This window comes from Eutrigla gurnardus, assembly GCF_963514095.1.
Source record: "Eutrigla gurnardus genome assembly, chromosome: 3".
NCBI lineage: Eukaryota > Metazoa > Chordata > Actinopteri > Perciformes > Triglidae > Eutrigla > Eutrigla gurnardus.
The window spans coordinates 16,588,127-16,609,391 of NC_139917.1; the positions used below are offsets into that span (position 1 = coordinate 16,588,127).

General features: G+C 40.8%; 2 protein-coding genes across 5 annotated transcripts in view; both read right to left on the reverse strand.

Moving 5' to 3' along the window:
- Positions 1–8: 8 nt before the first annotated feature.
- pdcd4b (programmed cell death 4b) lies at positions 9–8,640 on the reverse strand. Its single transcript, XM_084005227.1, has 12 exons — positions 8,524–8,640; positions 7,926–8,039; positions 7,284–7,598; positions 4,856–4,950; positions 4,437–4,550; positions 4,063–4,284; positions 2,712–2,809; positions 2,201–2,315; positions 1,321–1,428; positions 895–1,005; positions 633–772; positions 9–522 (listed from the first exon to the last, which is right to left on the reverse strand). Exons 2-12 carry the CDS (start codon positions 7,966–7,968, stop codon positions 462–464), a joined length of 1,422 nt encoding a protein of 473 aa, XP_083861353.1. The 5' UTR covers positions 7,969–8,039; positions 8,524–8,640; the 3' UTR covers positions 9–461.
- Positions 8,641–9,223: 583 nt separating this feature from the next.
- Positions 9,224–21,265, reverse strand: part of rbm20 (RNA binding motif protein 20) — a 41,412-nt gene continuing 29,370 nt past the window's right edge. For all 4 annotated transcript variants that reach the window (XM_084005571.1, XM_084005569.1, XM_084005568.1 and 1 more), the window contains exons 6-14: positions 16,760–16,906; positions 16,083–16,214; positions 15,928–16,004; positions 14,337–15,036; positions 14,158–14,244; positions 13,277–13,820; positions 12,904–12,969; positions 11,323–11,444; positions 9,224–10,258 (exon numbers count right to left, since the gene is read on the reverse strand). In XM_084005571.1, coding sequence (XP_083861697.1) covers positions 10,184–10,258; positions 11,323–11,444; positions 12,904–12,969; positions 13,277–13,820; positions 14,158–14,244; positions 14,337–15,036; positions 15,928–16,004; positions 16,083–16,214; positions 16,760–16,906 — 1,950 coding nt within the window. In that variant the 3' untranslated portion in view covers positions 9,224–10,183. The remainder of the gene's footprint in view (positions 10,259–11,322; positions 11,445–12,903; positions 12,970–13,276; positions 13,821–14,157; positions 14,245–14,336; positions 15,037–15,927; positions 16,005–16,082; positions 16,215–16,759; positions 16,907–21,265) is intronic.

Sequence of the window (21,265 nt, forward strand, 5' to 3'; positions counted from 1 at the left end):
AGCATAGAAACAGCAGCAAGTTAGGGAGCCTGTATTGCAATTAACCAACATGCTCCCCTTTCTTTATTTTTTTAATACCCCTTTATAAAGCTTTTGACACAAGCCAGTCATCTCTGTATAAACACTGGTTTCTACAAAACACAGAGGGAGTGGCAGTGAAATCAAGAAAATACTGTACAAAACAACATGGAATGACTGACACTGCGAGGCGTGGCACTTTAAGGGTTAGCTTATGTTAATGTTCATATTGAAATAACTTGAAGAAAGTGATCCACTTCAGTTTCAATCAAAAGTGCAGTTGTTTTCTTTGTTGTTTTTCACCCGACCTCAATTTCAGAAATGTACATTATTTTGACTGTTAGAAGGGGAGAATGAACCCAACTATTTTGAAAAATATGCAAGTAAAAAAAGTAGCTCTATCCTCTTCTTTACAGGAAATCTGGCAGATAAAAAAGGTCTCCTCAGTAGCTTTCAACTTTGACAACACCACCATCTCCCTCGCTGACAAACCTCTTCCGGCCTCTGACAGGAGACAGAACACATTAACACACATTAATAACAAAAAAAAGTCTGGGAAACTTTGACGAAGAATGTGAGGCATGCGTCTGCGAAACCTAGTAGAATGCACTTACCGACAGGGACAAAGATCTCTTAACTTTTCATCAATTATTCCCAAACTGAAGCTCTTATCAACGAACTGCTCCAGAATGAAGTATGCACGAGGGACATCAATGTTGATTTCAGCAATGTCCATATAAACTCTCTCATAGCCCTATGAAAGGGAAAACAATACACCGTCTATAATAGAGCATCTTCTAATAGCAAACAAATGAGCTGGTGCTTGGTGAACTGACTATGTGCAGTGCATAATTCAAACACCAGGCGGCGCCTTACCCTTATCATTTGGTCTACAGTGATGACCGAGGATGCAGAGAGTGACTTGAGTAGCTGCAAAACCATTTTCAGTGTTTTCTCTCCTTTGGACTCCAACACCATCACTATTGCCTGAGGGAAATGGAAATATTATTCGTTTATTAGTAATCAAAAACCTACAGTCGTACAAAACAGTTATTTTATCTACATATTTTAGTTGAGATCCAGAGTTGTTTACACTCCTTAATGGGGATTAAAGATGAAAAAAAGACAAAACACACAAACAAAGATGTCTCAAATGACGACCGAGTGTCATCTGCACACACAACTCTGTGCAGGTAAAGAATGAACATGGTCTTTCTATCTCAGTTAGGAGGTTTCTCTCATGTACAGTTTCTGACACACTTCATACTTGATGCTTTAAGGAAACTTATCCAAAGCATTTACCTCATAGACAAACTCATGGTGGAAATGGGGAACCTCCAGATCTCTCAGGCACCTCTCAGCCTCCTTGCCGTCTCCAGATAGGATGTATTCCTTCAGCAGCAGGTTCATCTGACAGGACAGAGAACAAGAAATTATCAATATTATTTTATTTCTTACTGCGACAAAAAGTTGTAAAAAAGGGGCACCAATCAGTCGTTACTGTAGGACATTCTTCTTGAAGTTGTGTTAAGGTTCTCTCTATAAATCATGGTCTCACACACATATCCATCTCAAAAACTGTGAGGCAGACGGGTACATTAATGCTGTTGGAACATGTTAAAAGGTCTAGTATGTAGAATGTGGCTGCTGCATCTAGCGTGACATTGCAACCAACCGACTTCTCCCATGTGTCAATTATGTAGGACGAGTCGCCGATGCAATAACGTGGATGGCCCCCTCTAGAGCCAATATTGGTTTGTCTGTCGGTGGAAACTTGCTGGCCTGCATGAATTTGACTATGAATGAAAGAAAGCATACTTATTCACTGTATTCCATACCTGAAAATAGATCCTCCTGAATGCTACAGAAAAAGACCTAAAACCTTTCCCCCCCAGGGGTCCTACACTAAAGTTAGAGCAGTGTGCCCAGTGATTATGAGAATTTTTTTAAACGAATGAAGAACATGTTGCAAACATTTTCACCTGTATGCTATTTAATTTCCCAGCTATCAAATTAGGCAAGATTTACGATTAGCCCGATAATGGAAATTCACCACAATCATAAAACTTATGACATAAAAATAATAATTACATTGAATGTTGGTTAGAAAAAGTGAAATTAATAAAAAGAAGACATTAAGTTTACTACCAGTGTCTTCTCAAGTCTGCTTTATGTAATATACCTCTTTGATGAGCTGTGTGACAGGTCTCTGCCCCCCGCCACTCCCCCACTGGCTGTCTATGCGTAGGCCGCCCATACTCATCTTCAGCAGCACAGTCGCCCTGTCTAGGGACGCTCTGAAAGAAAAAAAAGGGGTTGTGTTACAGCCGTTTTGTGGGTGCTGTGGCTTTGATGAAGAAACAGAAACCTTTGCTTATCACATTGTTGTACTGAAAAACACTTTAATTCACTTTTACTCATTTACATGCATGAAAACACACCTCAAAGAAAGACTCAGATTCTCCTGTACTTCATACCTTCCTTCCTGAATGACCAATTTTTATACTATATTCAATGATATGTTGTATGTAAATATAATTTATTTTATAGCATATATGATATTGTTGTCAAAATACCCTCTTATCTTTAGGGATTGACTATAACCCCACTCACAAACACTTAAAGCCCCGATACAATCTCTGAGGCCATGATAATAAGACAGGAAACTGAAATCTCGGCCAACAATAACATACCTTGTGTATTGACAGTCAACCCTGCCTTTGTAGCCCTCGATGTAGCTCTTGGACAATATTTGGTCGCTCACAGCACGTGCAATGAATTGGCCCACCAGCTGGAAAATATACGTGAAAAAAAAAAATGTAAACAAACCCAAACAATTTGCATGGCACCATGTTGAAGATGGCAGATGGATAGAAACTTGTTTCTTTGACCTGCTATTCTGTCTACTCGTCATAAAGCAGCCCCTCTGTTTAATATAAGGAAGTCAGAAGGTTACAGATGTAGACTGTAGCCAAAAAAACGCTCTCATGAACGCCTGACATTAAAATACATTTAACCCACTCCTTCAAAAAAGTACAAATATTTAAAGTGAAACAAACAATTCTGTTACATATTAGGTTGTGAAGAACTAGTTCCCCAAAAAAAACCACTGACATGACAGATGACTGACAGTGGCCTCAGGGTCACGTGTCTATGTTTGTTTACAGTAGTGTGAGCACATGATTTAGGGAAACCAAAGAGCTGGCTTTGCTCTTCTGGCCTCCACTAAGCCTGCGCTCATCACCGATCATTGTTCCTGTACAGACAAGGGGCAGCTCCGTCTCATTCGACCCATGGCCACGCCTGGACTAGCAGGCACATGAGGAGAAAGAGAGGAGTGAAAGGGATAAAGGGAAGGAGACAGGGGCAGGGCAGAGTCATAATATTGCTTTAAACCCACAGAGATCTGTGAGTGAGAGTGGGACAGAAATGGCTAGTGAGCCCCAATGTGACAGGAGGGGGGTGGACGGAGGACGACCAATAACCCTTTGAGCTTCCTTTGCTGAGTTTGCATTTTGCGAGCACAGACAGACAATGGAGAGATCTGATGTCTGCGCAGGCTGAAAAGGAAAGAACACACACACGCATGCACACACACACACACACACACACACACACACACACATGCTGCCCTCTGCTTCACCACAGACTGTAGAAAACACACCACCAGCACAACGAGTCTGACAAATCTTGTCTGTCTATTGCAATGGGACTGACATACGTGAGCCAGTTCTGAATTTGTTTAAATGTCCTGGTAACGTGGTAACATAAACATATTTAATAGAATGATCCTAAAATACAAATGATGAAAAAACATGATGTGCATTTACTGTAGCTTGAGGGGCTTGCTTCATTGTTGGAAATGTGTCAACCAGAACAACTAACCCATATGATCTAACAATTCTTTCAGCGTTAATGTTTGGGTTTCTAAATGTATATCCATCCTGTTTTCACAGCAGTTTAAGGTATTTAAAAAAAAAGCGCACATTCAAGAAATAGCTACAGGTGTCCACACACTTATCTCCAGACCCTCAGGAGGCTCACCTGCGGGGCTCCGGGTGTGTCCAGGACCAGATCAGGCAGCTCCAGGAGCAGCTTGTCGAAGGAGTTTTCCATGTCACTGCAGGACAGCACGGGCCCACACAGGTCAGCCAGCAGCCTGGAGGTGAGCTCCCGGTGGCTGGCTTTGGCCTCCAGGGCCAGTGACACAGCCAGCGAGGGCACCTCGCTCCGCATGGGTCCCAGGTTCAGTTCTGCAAGCAGCTCCTGGATGTGGGGACAGGCGTTTACTTAGCCTGGGCTTCATAGTTGTGTTCATCTTTCATTTCTTGTTATTTTTAGAGGACTTTAATGTATATTTGTACTTCGGTTACAAATGAGATCACATTTAGTGATGAGGTTGTTTGCTGCACACTTACCGCTACTTCATTTGTGTCTCCATGCTCAAAATACTCTTGCACTATGGGGGTGACTGTCTTCTCAAAGTCCCTCTCATCCAGCGGAGGAACCACAGTCTCATACACACAGTTTTCCTGTCAAAACATAATTACATTCAAGGTCTGTGAGATTAAATAAGGATGAACTGCCATACATGCTGGTAATTTTATCAAGCATTAAAATGTATAGTTTTCAGTATTTATTACAGATTAATGCCACATTTTTTATTTTATCCACCATAAAGCCAAATAAGAAAAATCTACAGAATGATGCAAGTTAGTACTTTTTTTTATTGCAGGGTTGTTCATCAGATTGCATTAGATTATCTATGATCATGCTGTTATGCTAAACACTACATGTATAATGGAAAGGTGTACAATATCAACAGCACAGTCAGTACCTGAGCTTCATCATAGTTGGGGTCTTTCTGATCTACCAGCTCCGCTTCATAAACTTCACCAGATCGGCCCCACACACCTTTTCCTCCAGCCCCACCTGCAGACAAAGGTCATTGACAACGTTAGACTTGACACCTCACAACATCACCATCGCTCACTTTAAGGCAATATGGTAAAAAGAAGAAAAGTCAATGAGCCGTGTCATTTTCAGAAGATTTTGGTGGCACACTAATCTGGGTTACCTGAAACACGAGTTGTTTTGTGTCGTTATTCCCAATTCCGTGTTACCATAGAAAGAAAGTTAAGTTACAGTTTATAGTTTTCAAACCAGACACAATAAGGTCTGATGTTGAGGGTAACAGAGCATGAAGTCAAATCTCAAAATATTGAGACACAGAAACAGAAATGCTGATATATAGACTCTTTCAACCAATTTGTATTGCTAGGCAACAGCTTGGGTGTTTACTTCCTGTCAGCTGATGTCACACACACACGTACACTGCAACAGGAAATAAAGTGTGATACATTTGGAATTTTTTTTCTTTACAGTGAAATGGTCTATAGCAGTGAAACATTCAATATCCAGGGTTTTTGACAGAATATATCTGAATAAAGATGACTTCATATAAAAATAGGTAGAAATTACATTTCAGCCTATTTAATACTCAAATTCAAATGATCAAATTGTGCTTTGACAGAATTATTTTCACCAGATATGACTGGTTGGCAAGCATGGTATGGATTTTATCATTTATCAGAATAAGATGCACCCTTATGGGAGACATAAAGATTGTTTTACAAATGCGTGCAGTATTTTCATTATAGGCCTCGTCTTAATTGCTGATCTCTCTGATTCGTTTACAATAACAGGAAATAACAGTCATGAAAAAAGGATCCCTTTTGACAAACCATCAGCCAGTAGGCCTTTAATGTACAGTGTGTTTGAAAGCAGATCTTTGTACCGCCCCAAAAAACCCACAAAAACAATTCTGTCTGTCAGACTTCCTGATCTCACACAGCATATCTCTATACTATTAGTTAATAAACCATAATAACACTAGAGCTTGACTTCTCAAAGGCTGGCAGTGGTTAAAAAAGTAACACTACAGTTGTTATAATAATATTGCTAATTTCACATGGACCATTATCTGTGTGTAATCTGTACCATGCTACATGTTTCTAACCCCAGGACAGATCATGTGATATAATCCCTCCATCTGGGGAGGTGACGCCTTTGTGTGTGTTACACAAACACAATCTGCTGGGTCTGAGGTCAGCACTAACAGATTGGAGACAGTTTAAGAAGCCTGATACCAAGCAGCTTGTGTGACATGCTTTAAAACCTCCATTAGTCCCAACCAGTATGTCGTATATGACATGCCGCTTCATTTAGCACAACCCACATTGGTTCTACTTCTGCTTCGGCATTTAAAAATAGCAGACGCTAGTTTACTCCCACCAGAGATTGTGCAAATTGACTGCATTTGTCTTTCAAATTGTTGTACACAAACTTTTAATGCAAAAAAAAAAAAAATTCTAATGGAAAGCTCAAATAACAAAGATCCACTGGCATGACAGTTCTGTTACACAGCCAGGAAAATGGACGGACGTGATGCCAAGAAAAACTCAACTTGCTCCAGCTCAACTGCCCATGGGAGGAAAGTGACTGAACTGTACTGCCGTCTAACTGGACATATAAGTAGCCTCTGCATGCTTACATGACTGAATGAGCACATACAGTAAGAGACGGACTATCGGAACATGTTGACACTTGCTTAGTTTTCATCTACGTATACATTTGTAACGTCACTCTTAATGTCAAAATACTGTTAGGAGCAAGGAGAAGGCAGTTCAGAGGAGCCATCTTTGATTTGATGGATACATTGGGTAAAAAAGTAAGCCATTATTATCAACGAAAACATTAAAAAAAAACTCTCATACACAGGGCAAATGCTCCACCTCATACTCCATGTCCCTTCAAATAACAGCCAGCTGTTTCCATAGGCTCTCACGGCAGTCCAAAGGGGGACATTTTCACGCCACACTGATGTATTGACAGATTCACACTAAGAAAAGCAACTCCTGGTACATGACAAACGCAACGATTACTATTTAACCTCTAATGGAAATTTCCACAAAAGCATGACCGAGCAGATGGTAAGAACAGAAAACGTGGGTGTAACCTGGTCAAAACATCAACAGCCATTTGTGTACATGCTAATTGGTTTATTGCTGGTAGATGGAGGGCCACCAGGTGATGATAAGTATGTCACACATGGTCGGTCTTCCCTTTGAACAGAGGGTCTTTGATCTACTTTGACCAGCAAAAGGACCTCATTTGAAAATTAGAGAAACTAAAACATTTGATCTCACAATGTTACGTGATCATTTAACATCATCATACTGCCATTTATTGAAATGTTAAATTACCTTTCTTTGGCAGACCTCTGCCCTTGCCCAGTCGAGACTTTCTGTCCAGCAGCTTGCTCTTAGGGCTGGTGGGTGCCACCGTGGTTCCCCTGACCACGTCCCCGTTATCGCTGAGAGAGTCCCCCCTGCCAGAGTCCCTGGAGGAGTTCTTCCTCAGCCTCCGCTTGGCCTTAGCCTTGAGACGTGCTTCGTGGATGCTGCTGCTTGTCGAGGACAGCCAGTTGCCATTGATCTCATTTTTTATGTTTTTGTTGATGACCGATCCTGTATTGTCTTCTTCTCCAGATACCAAGGAGTCACTCAGGTCCTCCGCCTCTGTTGGATTTCAAAAGAGGAAAAAAATGGGGGGGGGGGAGGTTTTATGTTGACAAACAATGATGATTAGCTTTTATATGCAGATCAAGGGGAATAGAGCAGATGCATACGTGTTTATTTGTTGAATTTATGTGCAACTACATTTTTTTTTATCTCAAGTCAACCAGAAAATGTAGGATGAGCAGCACAATAGAACATTCCAAATTTAGCATCACAAAACCTGCAGGCATTGCAAAAAAAAAAAAAAGTGTGCCATCAACCACTTCCGCCCCAGCAGCCCCACATCAGACCCAGCAGAGGAGGCATTTAAACCGTCGAAACACTCACCAACGGGGTTAGCGTTCAGCCAGGCCGCGCAGTCAGTTGCCATGTTTTACAGTAGAAAAAGAGATTTTGCAACAAAATAGTTTGCAAAAAAAAAAAAAGAATATCAAATGATACCTGCGACGTCGAAGAGAAAAAATAAATAAATTAGTTACCAACACGTCCAGACATGCAACGACGCAACAGCCTCCCCTCCCCCCCATTCATTCAAAGTCTCACTGTTGATAAACAATGGCTGGCGTTGCGTTAGCTTGAATGTTCGCTGTCAAAATAAAGAGCTGCGTCAAAGCATCAAACTCCACAGTATCTAACTACACACACACAACACTATTACTACTCACACACCATATATAAATATGCCTTATGCGGTTTATTAGACGTTCTTATATATCGCTGACTCGCCGTTTATCTGTCGTTGAAGCTCAGACGTCATAACGTTAAAAGATATCTTTAATATCGAGCTAGCTCGACGTAACGTACATCATTCAGCTACAGCAATAACACAGTTAAATCCTAAAAAGCGCTGACATACAACGCGTGCAAGTCTAGCTTTTCTTGTTCTGTCGATTAGATAACTCACGAAACACATAACGCCACTGACCGTCTGTTGAGTCCGTGCTTCAAACTCTGGCACGAATCCTGTTGTTTTTGTTTTATCTACCCAGCAACCCCAGGCACGTAGAGCTGCCTTCCTTTATCCGATTGGTCGGAGGTGTGTCGTGTTTTTTAGACAAAGGACCAATGAAAATGCACCACGGGATTTTCTTCTTGCATGTTCCGTGCTTTGTGTGGTTTGCAAAGTGCTGCCCCCTATCTGTGGTACCGCAGAACAACTTTCTTTACATTGGGGATAAACTCTGATCGGCTACACCACTGTGGCTAATTAATGATGATTGACGGCGAGGAGGTGGATAATAATAACTGATTAATTGATTGATTGATTGACTTAATGATCATAATTTGTTCTTTTGGCCAAAGCATGAACAGCTCACTTAAGAATAATATGTTGTGTAAACATACTGCGTGAGTAAGTAGACTAAATGTATGATATTCAAAATTTTTTCTATAAAAGTATTGTCATTTGGACAGCATCAATCCTAATGTCCAACAAGAATACCCAACATACTGTATATTATCGTTTCTGCACAGATTTGTTTCTTGCCTCAACACTGGGGGGCGCTCTTTTACAACCTTCCTACTCAAATCTCTACATAATGGATGGTGTACCGTAACCTGGGTCTGGGTCATGACTGATGAGAATAAAATACTAGAAGTTCAAAGTGTTTTTATTTGTGTTTTTTCTTTTTTTTTTGCATCAAAAAATCATATGAAAAGCTCTTCAAAGAAAACAAACACCACCGTTTATGTCACAGGATCAGTATTCACAGTATACAAAACAGAGTGACTTGATAATCACTCTGATCAAATCACTGCAACATGAAACATTGCATGTTTAACTCTGATAAATTAAACACATGGTCCAGTTTGAGGTCTTCAATATTTAAGGCATTATATTGGCAAATATGACTGGGATCGTCTTGTGAATTCAATCCGAGATAAAACAGCAAGGAAAAATAAATAGATTTTTTCATAGTTGCATCACTTTCAATCCAAATGGTTTACATTTTTACCTGGCAGACATATATCGATGAAAAACAGCAAGAGCCTTTAAAGCACCACATATAAATATAAATGTAATGTCTCCTAAACTATACATTGCATTATATTAAACAAATAGAACAAACCTGAGAATCAGTTGTTTTTAACTGAGGAAAAACGTTCCTTGGCACATATCATTTCAAGTCATTTTGCAGCTGTTAGTGTATCTTTATTGCTAAAAATTGATTTAAACTGGAGAAAATGGACTAATATGAGCCCATACTGTAAAAATGTGTCTTCTCAGTCATTAGACATCATTGCAAGTGTATTTCCATTCCAAAAAAAATGACAAATGCACTTTATCACACGCACATCCACTGAAATAAACTGTAAGATAGTAAGATGTAAGAAATCGATAAACCACAACAAAATGCAATCAAATATTGTAGCCTCGGGTATGTACAAAACTGAGAAATCTATGGCTGGGATTGTCAGCACTATTCAAGATATCCCTTCTCCCAAAACATCAAAACCAGTGCAATTGTCCACATACTCTAACTTCCAAGTGTCACATTATCTATGTAGTTCCTTGCACCAACAGCTCCCATACTGAATCTTTCCTCTGCTGTCCGCCGTACGAGAGGTGAGAGGTCAAGCTGACGTCACTGTGCAGCTGAGGATGCAGCGAGTACCCGTACGCCTGACAAACTCTCCTCTGCCAGCTGGGACAGATATTTCTGTGGATGAGCAGGAGAAAAGAAAAAACAATAAATGATTTGCTGTAAGTTAAGCCACATCCATTTTGCCGGTTTCAAATATCTGAGAACGGGAGCTTTGCTAAATCAGAGGCATCTTCTTCTTCTTTTTTTGGTACAGCAGTTAAAGACTTGTGTGAAAAGCTGTAGCTGATGCTGTGTTGGACTGAACTGATGATAACAATGTCAATAATGTTTTACAAATATCTGTAAATTAATATGTAATAATATGTTGCTGAAGCAGAACTATGGAGTTGAGTGAGTAAAAACAAAAACCTACAGAAATCTACGATCAAACAAAAAAATCGGACAAAAATCTGATTAAATAATCGAACACCAGAACACAAACACAGAGTGCTTTGACAGACAGCACAACTGTTAAAAATAAAATGTTCCTCTTGGTGTGTAATCCATCAAACGTTCGCCTCAGCTGTGATGCCGCGGACAAGAGAAATGCAAGATGGCTCAGTGCTGAGTGGCCAATAATCAGAAACCTAATACAGTTGCAATTTAAAATGCAATGTGTACATTCTTTTATGTTTGCGCTTGTGTGCCCATCTCACAGCATCCGTTCACTTTCTCATTAATCTGTCGAGTATATTAACAGTCTTTACATTTCTTTTGTTTTTGGCCAACACATAGTGCAAACCGCAAATTGTTTAATTCAAATATTTCTCTCTAAAATGAGATCAACATCAGAAGAAAGGCAAGAGAAACCTAATACAACACGCATGTGCTAAATGTGTGCGGAGGGATAACTCTCCAAGCCAGCAACAGGTGTGTTGATCTTGTGAATTTTGCTACCAGGCCACACTGACTGTGGACCACACCAGCAGTTCCCTCGGTGCTGAGCACGCAGGCATACGGATTCAAATGTTTTATACCATATTCTTAAGTATTAAAGGTGTGACAGCAAATGTTGTGTTCATAAACAACATGTCTGCACAAACCCATTAAGCATGTTCATGTAATTCACTAAATAAAATGTGGAATTATAATAGCAGATGGTCATTTAATTCGTCTGTAGGACCAGTGTGTCACCGTACCTGCAGGTTCCTGTAGTGTACGGTGCTGCGGCAGTGAGTGGTCTTTGCCGTCTCCTCGCTGTTGTAGAAAAGCCCGCAGAGTTCACAGTAGAAGCCGGTCCTCGGCACAATGAACTCCACGCCTGTCAGACAGCGAACGCAACAATTCAAATTCAATCCCAGACATCAGCACCTGACAGATAACAGTGACAGCCCTGGAGGCAATACTGCAATACAGTTGCTGCACTTTGTTCAAGATCAAAATTAAACTTTTTTTTTTATTTTTTTATCAACTGCATCAAATATTTGGATAGATTTGAGGGTGAGGTTTTGCTTCTAGACTGCCTGTGCATAGCTCCAGCGCCTCATTTAAATCTTTGGGTGAGCGGTGTAAGTAAAATGATCCTGCTTTTTATATTTGCTGTGCATCTTTTTTGGCATTCTTATTCAGTCAAATTGACAGAGGGAAACTAAATCACCGTCTGATGAAGTTCTAACCTCTCTGGGTCGAATCCTCACTACACCACTTCCTTCTACACTCCAACCACAATAATTCAAGATATTTGAATGAAAAAAAAATATATATATTTTACCGAAAAAAGATGAACCAAAATGAAAACTCATAAATGTACTTTTAATGTATTTTATATTAAATCTCACACAAAAAGTTTCAAAAGACTGAAACCATGAGATTGGATGTTAGTAAAATGCACATGAAAAGTTTCCAAACAAACAACTTCACACGTCACTTCGCTGCCTTGGGTAATACACCTGTCATGACATAGTTGTGTCACAAATCCGAGCCGAGGCAACTGCCTGTTATATGCTGATGAGATGAATACCCCTTTTCCAAAAAACATACATATATTAATATGCATGTTATTGCTTTTGAAACACTGTTCAGGTGAGTGTGAAGAACGATTCAACAGCACGTATCTGCCTGTGACAATAAAAAAAAAAAAAAAACATCCAGATGACTCATCAGTGTTAAATTTGTCACAGCCATGCTGTCATTGGACACAGTTTGCTCTGGACACACACACACACACACACACACACATGCTCGAGTCATCATACAACAGAAATAGCTGGGCTCATGTGTCTGTACTGAGGTCTATTGTTGTTACGCTGCAGCAGAGCTTATGTAAGTCTCCATGCAGCAGACCCAACACCGGCCATGTGCTTGGCCGTGTCATTCTAGCCCTAATGATAATATAAATACCCATCTCTCAGGGGTGCATTTCACAACCTGCTCATGGAAATAGGTCAGTGGCCAAGCAATTCCAGCCAATTAGAGTGTTAATGCAACGGGTTGTCAGTGCAGTTACTAATGGTGTACATGATAACACTTTATCTTTAGGACTAAAACCACAGGCTCAATGAACTTGTCCCAGTGACAACGGTTAAATATAAACCAGTTCAAGGACTCTTGGACTTTTATTCAGCCCAAGAAATCTGAGTTTGTATCATTATTTCTACCGCTGAATATTAACCTGATATTTGCTTACAGAATATCAAATATAGTGCCTATAACTCTCATTTTCATCGTATTTTGAAATGTTCAGGTTAGGATCAGAGTGATAAAAAACTTTTTATGCTTACCCAAAGGGATGCTGTGTTCACTGACTGCTTTGTTTTGTTCGCGAGTTGGCGAGGGGGCCTCAATCTCTGTAAAATGCATGTTAATTATAAGAAAGGCAGGATGCACAAAACTTTTACTCAACAATATACATTTTGATCATTTTGTAATACTTCAGAATGCCTTTTTGTATGAAACAAAACTGCATAAATGATCATTAGTTTATCTTTATTTGATAATATATTTTGGACAATAGACTAATTGATTAATTGACCAATCTATCCCATTGAGATAGACTTGAAAACATCTAAACCTAAACCTTCAGGATTCTTCATGTAACTGAATGCTCGATCTCACTTGGTTCTGCAGCAAACATTTGACTCTTCTGAAAAGTACCTTTTTTAAGAACACCATCCTTGTGTTGACTGCCATTATTGATCGTTTCCAAGACCTGTCCCTCTTCCAGGGCTTTGCTGTCTTCTGATACGCAAATATGATTTTCCACTTGCATCTCTGAACGCTCACGTTTGGTTACTTTATCCTCTAAACAGGTATCCTCCAGTGCAGCCTTGAACTCCTCAGTGGGGAAGTTACTTAGATTAGTGGTTGGTAGCTCAGGAACCACTGGATTGAGCGTCTGGTTTTCAGGAGTGATTGCGGTTACAACTTCCTCATTGGACTTTTCCTGGTTAGACTTCTTGTCAGATGTCTCCGGCACCTCCAAAGAGGAGGAGGAGGTAGGTGGTAATATATGGTCCTCCGCTGCTTCTTCCTTTGCAGACTCTTTGGGGCAGGATGCATACTCTTCCAGCTCGGGAAGGTCTGGCTCAATTATGGAATCGTCTTCTCCTCCAACTTCATCGACAGTGACCAGTTCCTCCATGTTCTTAGGATACCAACACTCTTCATCAGTCTCAGCTCCGCTTTCCCCCTCCTTCACCTTAGAAAATGGATCAGGAAAAGAGCTTTAGTGGTGGTAGCTGGACTGGGCAATATAATCTTACATTATATCACAGTATATCTTTATTCACAGACAGCAATTTTAAATTAAAAAGGCATACTCCACTCAAAACATGATTCTACCAAATGTTGTTTATTGCCGACGTATCTTAAGAAAGTAAAAAATAATTTAAGAAAAAACAGATGTGTTTATTGGCTCCAATTCAGAATGAAAATGAGTTATAGACCTACATGTGTTGGGGGAGAAGCCTTTCCCATAATGTGGAATGTAATGCGATTGAGTTAGTAGTGTTATAAGGACCACAATCCTTACTTACAGTGTCTCTTTCTTTACTACATTCAGTCGACTCTTTTGGCATTTTGCTGTTCTGAGGTGAAACAGATTTTTCTTTTGACCTGCGATCCTGGAAAGAGAAATGACTTAGCAACGACAAGGACATGCCATAAAAAGCAGGCATACAACAACAAATAATAAATGTTGACAAAAGCTACTCACAGTATTTTCACTAGCATCTTCTTTCTCATGTCTTTCCTCAGTGACGTGTCTTCTGCTTGTCCTTTTGCTCCTGTCCCTGCCCGGTGAACTCGGCCTCTTGTCTTCTAGTGTTCTGCGAAAGGGCTCCTCAGTTATCTCAAACTCTGAATGCCTCGATCTACTGTGAAAGTCCCCGCCATCCCTTCTCTTTGGTTTAGTATCATGCCTTTGATATGAAGGTCTGGCCAGCTTGTCTGACTTGTACATTTGATCCTTCATGTAGAAGCCGTCCTCCATATTCCTGTAAGAGCCGAAGGACATGCCTTGAGGGCTGCCTCGTGGGTGCCAGTCTCTGTTGCCCCTCAACCCTTCACCTCCACCTCCTCGCTCATCTGCAGATCTCAAGCTGATATGATCCAAGGGTTTCTGGTAAGCCTTCCGACGGTCGGCTGCCCGTCCGTTGGGCCGATCGTCGTCCACGCTGCCCCCGTTCCTCCATGGATCATCCCTCTCCCTTTCGTCCTCACCCCTTCTTAAGTGCGATGACCAATCCCAAGAGCCCCGGCGGGGGCCCAGGCCATTGCTACCTCTTTCCGCGCCTCTGCATGATGTCCCTTGGGGGCTGTGGGCCGAGCTGCATGACGTGAAACTGGGGCTGTGGGAATGAGGACTCAGAGAGCGGCTGATAGGGCTGCGGGAGCGTGCTCTCTCTGGCATGTAGCTGGAGGGAGATGATGGATAGATTACATGGAGAAATCCTCTAAAGCTGCACTCCACTTTGTAAGTGTGGAGATCAGAAATACCACACTGACTCAACTTAAGTAATCAACTGTGTCAATTTCACCTCAGAGAGTGTCAATTTTGCTTTCCTCAATGACTCAAAGCTACAGGCTAGCTACTTAGCTTCATAAAAATCTCTCAAGCGTGTTTCCTTTCGTTATACAAGAGCGTGGTGTTTTAATTTGAGATGGTTCGTCCACATTAAGCTAAACTTTAGTCTTGTAGTTCTTCTAAGCTGAAACTGAAAATACTCTGCTAATGTTAGCTTGATGCACAGTTAACGGTATCTCAATGAGTGAAGGTCTGGGTAGGTTGGTATATAATGTTCAGTGGTATTTTTGTGGTAGCAAGCTGCCATAAAAACACAAACAGCATAAACCAGTTCTCACTAGTATATGCAACAGGAGGCGTTGCTATTATAGTAAAAGAAGAAGTACAGGAGTTGTACTGGTATGTATATTAACTGCCCATTTATTCCAAAGGTTGTAAATAAAGGAAGGGAAGCACATCTAATGAAGCCTAGGTGGCTGAAAGTGGATGAATCCGGTTGAAGAGTGACCACTGTCAGGGAAATTCTAGTAAAGCGAACACACCTGTTGGTTAAACCTACACCTGCATTCTATGGGTCGACGGGTTTCAACAGTGAGAGGATAGCTGGAGCTCTGGAAATCTATGCAAGCAACAATGTGTCCAAGCGCAAGCTATTTGAGTGCAAGGGCAGGATTTTTAGGGAAAGCATTACAAAATCTGAACGTGCTCTTGGATAAAGGGAGGAAAAAAGCACCACAAAAAAAGCATTTGAGGCTGAAATTAGAACGAAAAGCTGCCTTACTGTTGATCTTGAATCTCATCCCGTTCCCGCTGAGAGGTGATATCGTGGATAATCGACTGAAGATCTTTACCTGGTTTCTATACAGAAAAGAAATCCACGTTATACCTGGTTAAGTGAGTCTATAACCTGCTGTTTACTTTGTTCTTCAGTCTTACCTTGAGTTGCAGCTCCTTGTACCTCTTAGACATCCGTATGAGAAGTTTCTGATTGCTGAGCATAGCTGGAGTGAGTTGGTAGTATTGAACCATGGCTTGAGCTGCCTCAACATATGCCATCTCCACAAATGCCTGATGGGAGAACAGGAAATTGCTATAAACAATAATCCCCTTCTGACAGTTATATAGTTTCTCTTGAGTCTGTACGCACATGCCGCACATCTCAAATGTCAGAATGGATTCAGGCTAATCTTTGAAAATCATCAGCACAAGCGTTCACATTTCATTGCCGTAATAAAACACGAGAACCGTCGCTTTAGTCCCTAACCCAACACCGTCATTTTAGCATGAATGCTTTCATAGGTGTGATATTATATGTACTATATGTTGTTGAGTGCTGATAACTGACTCCTGAATGAGTTGTCACGTACTGGAAGCTAAACATCTAGTATGTTATGACAAAATATATGATATCACATAACAGCTGCAGAAAAAATATATTTAAAAAAAAATACATTAAATGCACATAGATAATTTGATGATTTGCATTTTTTTACAAGCATAACAATTCAATCAACATCAATACATGTTTTGGAACTCGTCAGGACAGAAATATGTGCAATAGTTATTGATTTATATGAATATCAAATAATCAATAAATAGCAATAGTCTCGTACCTGGTGGGTAGAGCGCATGAGGATGTAGTTGGTGACTTTTCCAAAGGGAAGTCCCAGGTTGATGACATCATTCTCTGTGCAGCTGCCTTCAGGGAGGTTGCAGATGTGAACGACTCTCCCTGCTGTGGCCTTTCTGGCTAGAAATGGCTGCAAATAAGCAAATTTATGACGACCATGAATAAATGTCACAAAGAAAAAAATATATATTGAACATTTGAAAATAATAAATGTATCAAAATCTAAGCATACTGGGCTAGTCATCTGGTTGTATTCAGGATGTCTGAGATCCTGCGTACACTGAATCCAAATCTAGTTGCAATGCGTAAGCTAACTGCTCCAGAGACAGCGTCACCTCTTCTATTTCTACATGGGTAGATGTACCAGATATAAACTGGAACTACCTGTAACCTCAGTAATTGTGTGAAGCTAGGCCTTGGTTGGTCTTCTCATTGGGGCATGACAGCAACAAAAATTTTATCCAAAGATGTCTATGTGATCTTTGTAGAGTCTGTATAGCACAGAGTCAGTCACACTGCAGGAAACTAGTCTGCCTAACATCATGTAACACTATCATACAGGATGCCGTGTCGGTTTCCCTCCTTGATACGACCCACCTCATTCCATCTATGAATAGTTCCTTGGCAGTAGCGCCGCAGTGATAATGAAAGTTTACTTGTTTGGATTTAGAGACTTGTCAGCTGACTGGCCCCAGACATTTCACACATTTAACACAAACCCCTCTGGGCCGCCAACTATAGTGACTTGCATTGCTTTTATTAACTTTAAGGAGAGACAATGAGCAGTATGGAGATGCACAGTGGGCTGCATAGAGATAGTACAGAGATAGTGAAACCAATATCTGTTTTAGTTTCAGATATTGTATTATCAAAATTTCGGACAATCTATTGCTTAATTAAGTGCCCGAGCACTGATCAGCGATTGGTGAGGACTCTATTGAAACTGAAGTAATTACAATTTTTTTTCTCAAATAAATCGCCTTTTTAAGGGGCTTAACATTCACAAAAAAGTGTGCATCTTGGCACACTTTCTATATTTTAAGGGGTCTCGTGCTTGGGGGGGTCAAACATGGCTCGATAGCACCTCCTACACAGTTGCTAAAATTGATTTACGTTTACTGAGGTTTCGCCCACATGTATAAAATTCGGTATTCAGGTGTAAGACGTGGAGACGTACAACAAAGACGTACCCAAAATCCATCAGGATGTGGCGTTTTAGGACATTTAGAGTCCTTTGCACATGCTGTACTTTCTCTTTCTACAGATTTAATCAGATCGACTTCAACTTCGGTCGGTTCAATCTCGACCTCTGTGATCAAAAGTGGAGGAATGTGAAGACGACTCCATCGTACATCATGTGCACCCTTTTAGTGGCAGATTCACATTTTCCATTAGGTCCCCTGAAAAACTTGCTTATTCCATGTTGACTTTAAAAATGCAAAGTGCCGCTACCACTGACTGATTTAATCTGTCATCTCTATTCAACGTCAAACTAGCCTGGTGGACATACCGTTTGGCACCTCATGTTGCCCTAACATCATTGCTTTGTAAATTCAGAGCATCACATCTAGGGGTTGTGTTTCGGGGTCGTATTTTTTTTATATACCGTATTTATATCATTGTGCTGCAACTGCAAGTTTTCCGGTGGCCCCTCCTCCTCTTCTTGCTTGTCTGGCTGATAGACCTGACAGGCAGCTCCATGTGTGGGACAGACTGGGGTCCTAATTCCACCTCAGACTGGCAGCCAGGGAATTTGTTCAGGGAAAACCCAACACTAACATACACTTCGCACCGGGTCCAACAGCCATGACGTGTGGAATGTATGAAGGGGAGCAGCACACTTTTACAATGTCTTTACTGTGCATGTTGAACATAATCAGAAGCAAGTGTGTCAGTATTCAAAACATACATGGGGCAAATACAAACAAATGATCTGCGTGAGCCAGATCACTGCATTTCTATGCCACAACTTAATGGTTTCTGGCCAGCAGGCGGACATAAACAGCTTCAGATGATGGAGCGCTAATTCTATCAGCAGCTCCGTGCCATCAGAACACACAAAGGTCAGCGCAGGTTGGGCCCAATAAACAGATCCAGGAATAGGCTGTTTATGTCCTTGGAATATGCAAGAGAACAGGAGTCCTGCTCACTGCACTCACTAAAGTTTGACTTGTAAAATGTTGTCTGTGTCTGGAAGCTCAGACGGTTTGACAGCAACATTGATATCAGAGTCAAGGTTGGCTCAGGCTTTGAACAGTAGCTGTTGCTGTTAACCGCAAAACTAGAGGCTCAGAGCCACGTTGTTGCTTACTCACACGGAGGATACACACACACACACACACACACACACACACACTACTGAGGCTTTGTTAAATGGTCTATAATGGGGCTTTCAATATATGGTTTCTTTATAAAACCCTTGGGGTAAAAAAAACCTGAAATTTGTAGTGTATGCACTCACATTCACTACAGCAAAACAACAACAAAAATGAACAGTTACAGAAATAAATAAATTATATTTTGCAGTCTCAGTTCATAGCATCGTCCTATTCTGACTCCTATTATTCCCACCCAGTGTTTTAGAATTCCATAAGGATACCAGAAATAAACAAATAAAAAGCAGGGGGAAATAATGATTTGAACGGTAACCTTTGTTTGTCATATTTATAACAATGAGGGTTAAAGTTAAATAAAAAAATCTTTATTCCGCATTTGGTCAACTGTATGCTGAGAATTTCAAATCTAAATTTCAAATTGTTTTCACAGATGTATCTGCAGGAACCAACTGCAGCTATTCAGACTTATCCCACGTCAAAGGTCAGACTAATGTATATTTTTTTTCTGTGTGCAATTTGCTTGGTCAGCTACTTTAATTTAACTACCAATTAACTATCATTGGAATATAGCTTTTGTGATTACCGTAATGTTTCTTTATTAGGTTCTCTTTCTTGTGTGGTACTTTTCCATCTACTGATCAGACGAGTTGTAACTTACACTACACTACAAAGGAGGTGATGGCTTTTCCTATGTGTGTAGGCCATATGTTCTCTCTATGACCTACAGAACGAGGGCCAAAAGGATAACAACCATTTCACACTTTGCTTTTCCTGTTTTCACAGGCAGCGTGTTGACTGACATCAGCTGGAATCTCACCTCAGGACATGTCTGTTTGTTTGTACAAAGTGGGATCCATGTTGGGGATAGTCAGTTTGGTTTCACAGTTTCTCCCCACGTTCCTACGCAGGGCACCCACACGCCGATCCCTCAGATCGCTTTACCAGTCACTCACCAGGCTGAAATGTTACACCGCTGCCTTTGGAGTGTGACCTGGGGGTTTTAAGGTCCGTGCTCCTGACAGCAGTTAGTTGTAATCCTGGGTTTAATTCTGTTTGAGTTCTCTTATCACATGAAGCTACTGTGTAACTTCAACCTGGGCTGCTGGAAACTACAGTCCAAACTAAGGACTGCTGTCTATGTGCGTTAGGTATGCTTGCATGCTAACGCACGTGTGTGAGCTTCACTGTACAGGTTGTAGTAATCCTTTTGTGTTTTGATCACAAAATGCACGTTTACTTTTTCATTTTCATTTACAAACATACGCAAGTAAAAATGAATATATTGAAAATAAGTTCACAAATTGTCGTTGCATGAGATTATGAGTATGAGCGCTCTCTGTTCGTTGCAGGGCTTTAAAATAAGTAAAACTCCACCTGTTCTCCGTCGACAGGTGTACGTTTATGGCGACTACTATTAGCTCATGTAGCACAGCCTATAAATATTTTCCCAGTGATACAATAAAACTCTTTGTCAATAACCAGCCAATGAAACATATGACTTTCACATCACTGGGTTCAGGCTCCTGTTAAATTGGTCCCCCTGGCAATGAAGAAGAGAACAAATGGCTGATACAAGAAACAGCACGCATGTGTGTCGGAACGGAAGAAGTGGTTTTACAGTGGAAGAGATTTAACAAACACGGCCCCAGAATAGAGGCCCCTGTCGGCCAAACTACATTTTTTTAGAAGGTCCAAATTGTCCTCTGTATTGTGCGTGTGTGTGTATATATATATATATATATATATATATATGTATATATATATATAGAAGAACTGTAGCTAAGATACATAATGTACAGTGTGTACAGTATGTAAATGTGTGCAGGTATGTGTGTGTGCAGACTGTTGAAAGCTGACCAGAGACGGCTTTCCACAGGTTTGCCCGAGCTAATTTTCACCTCGCTCATCATCTGCTGCACTGTGCTTTGCAAGAGACCTGCCTTCGTGATGGACGCTTATCGACAGCTGCAGTTTCTCAACCCCAGTCAATAGCCAACACTTTTGGACAGGAAAACCTACTGCGGGCAGCGAGTAGTGACAGAAGCGCTCTTGGGAATTCTCTTATTTAATTGCAGCCAAAGACAAAGTGATGTGACTAACATTGACCGTTTCTTCTCTATTAGTAACCCAACACATTCCTGTAATGTATATTT

Excerpts from the sequence above, each read along its gene's own strand:
- pdcd4b (XM_084005227.1), bottom strand. The coding sequence starts at position 7,968 with ATGGCAACTGACTGCGCGGCCTGGCTGAACGCTAACCCCGTTG. Across the intron at positions 4,285-4,436 it reads GAGACACAAATGAAGTAGCG|GAGCTGCTTGCAGAACTGAA; the intron begins GTAAGTGTGCAG and ends CCCCACATCCAG. Across the intron at positions 1,429-2,200 it reads TCACACAGCTCATCAAAGAG|ATGAACCTGCTGCTGAAGGA; the intron begins GTATATTACATA and ends CTGTCCTGTCAG.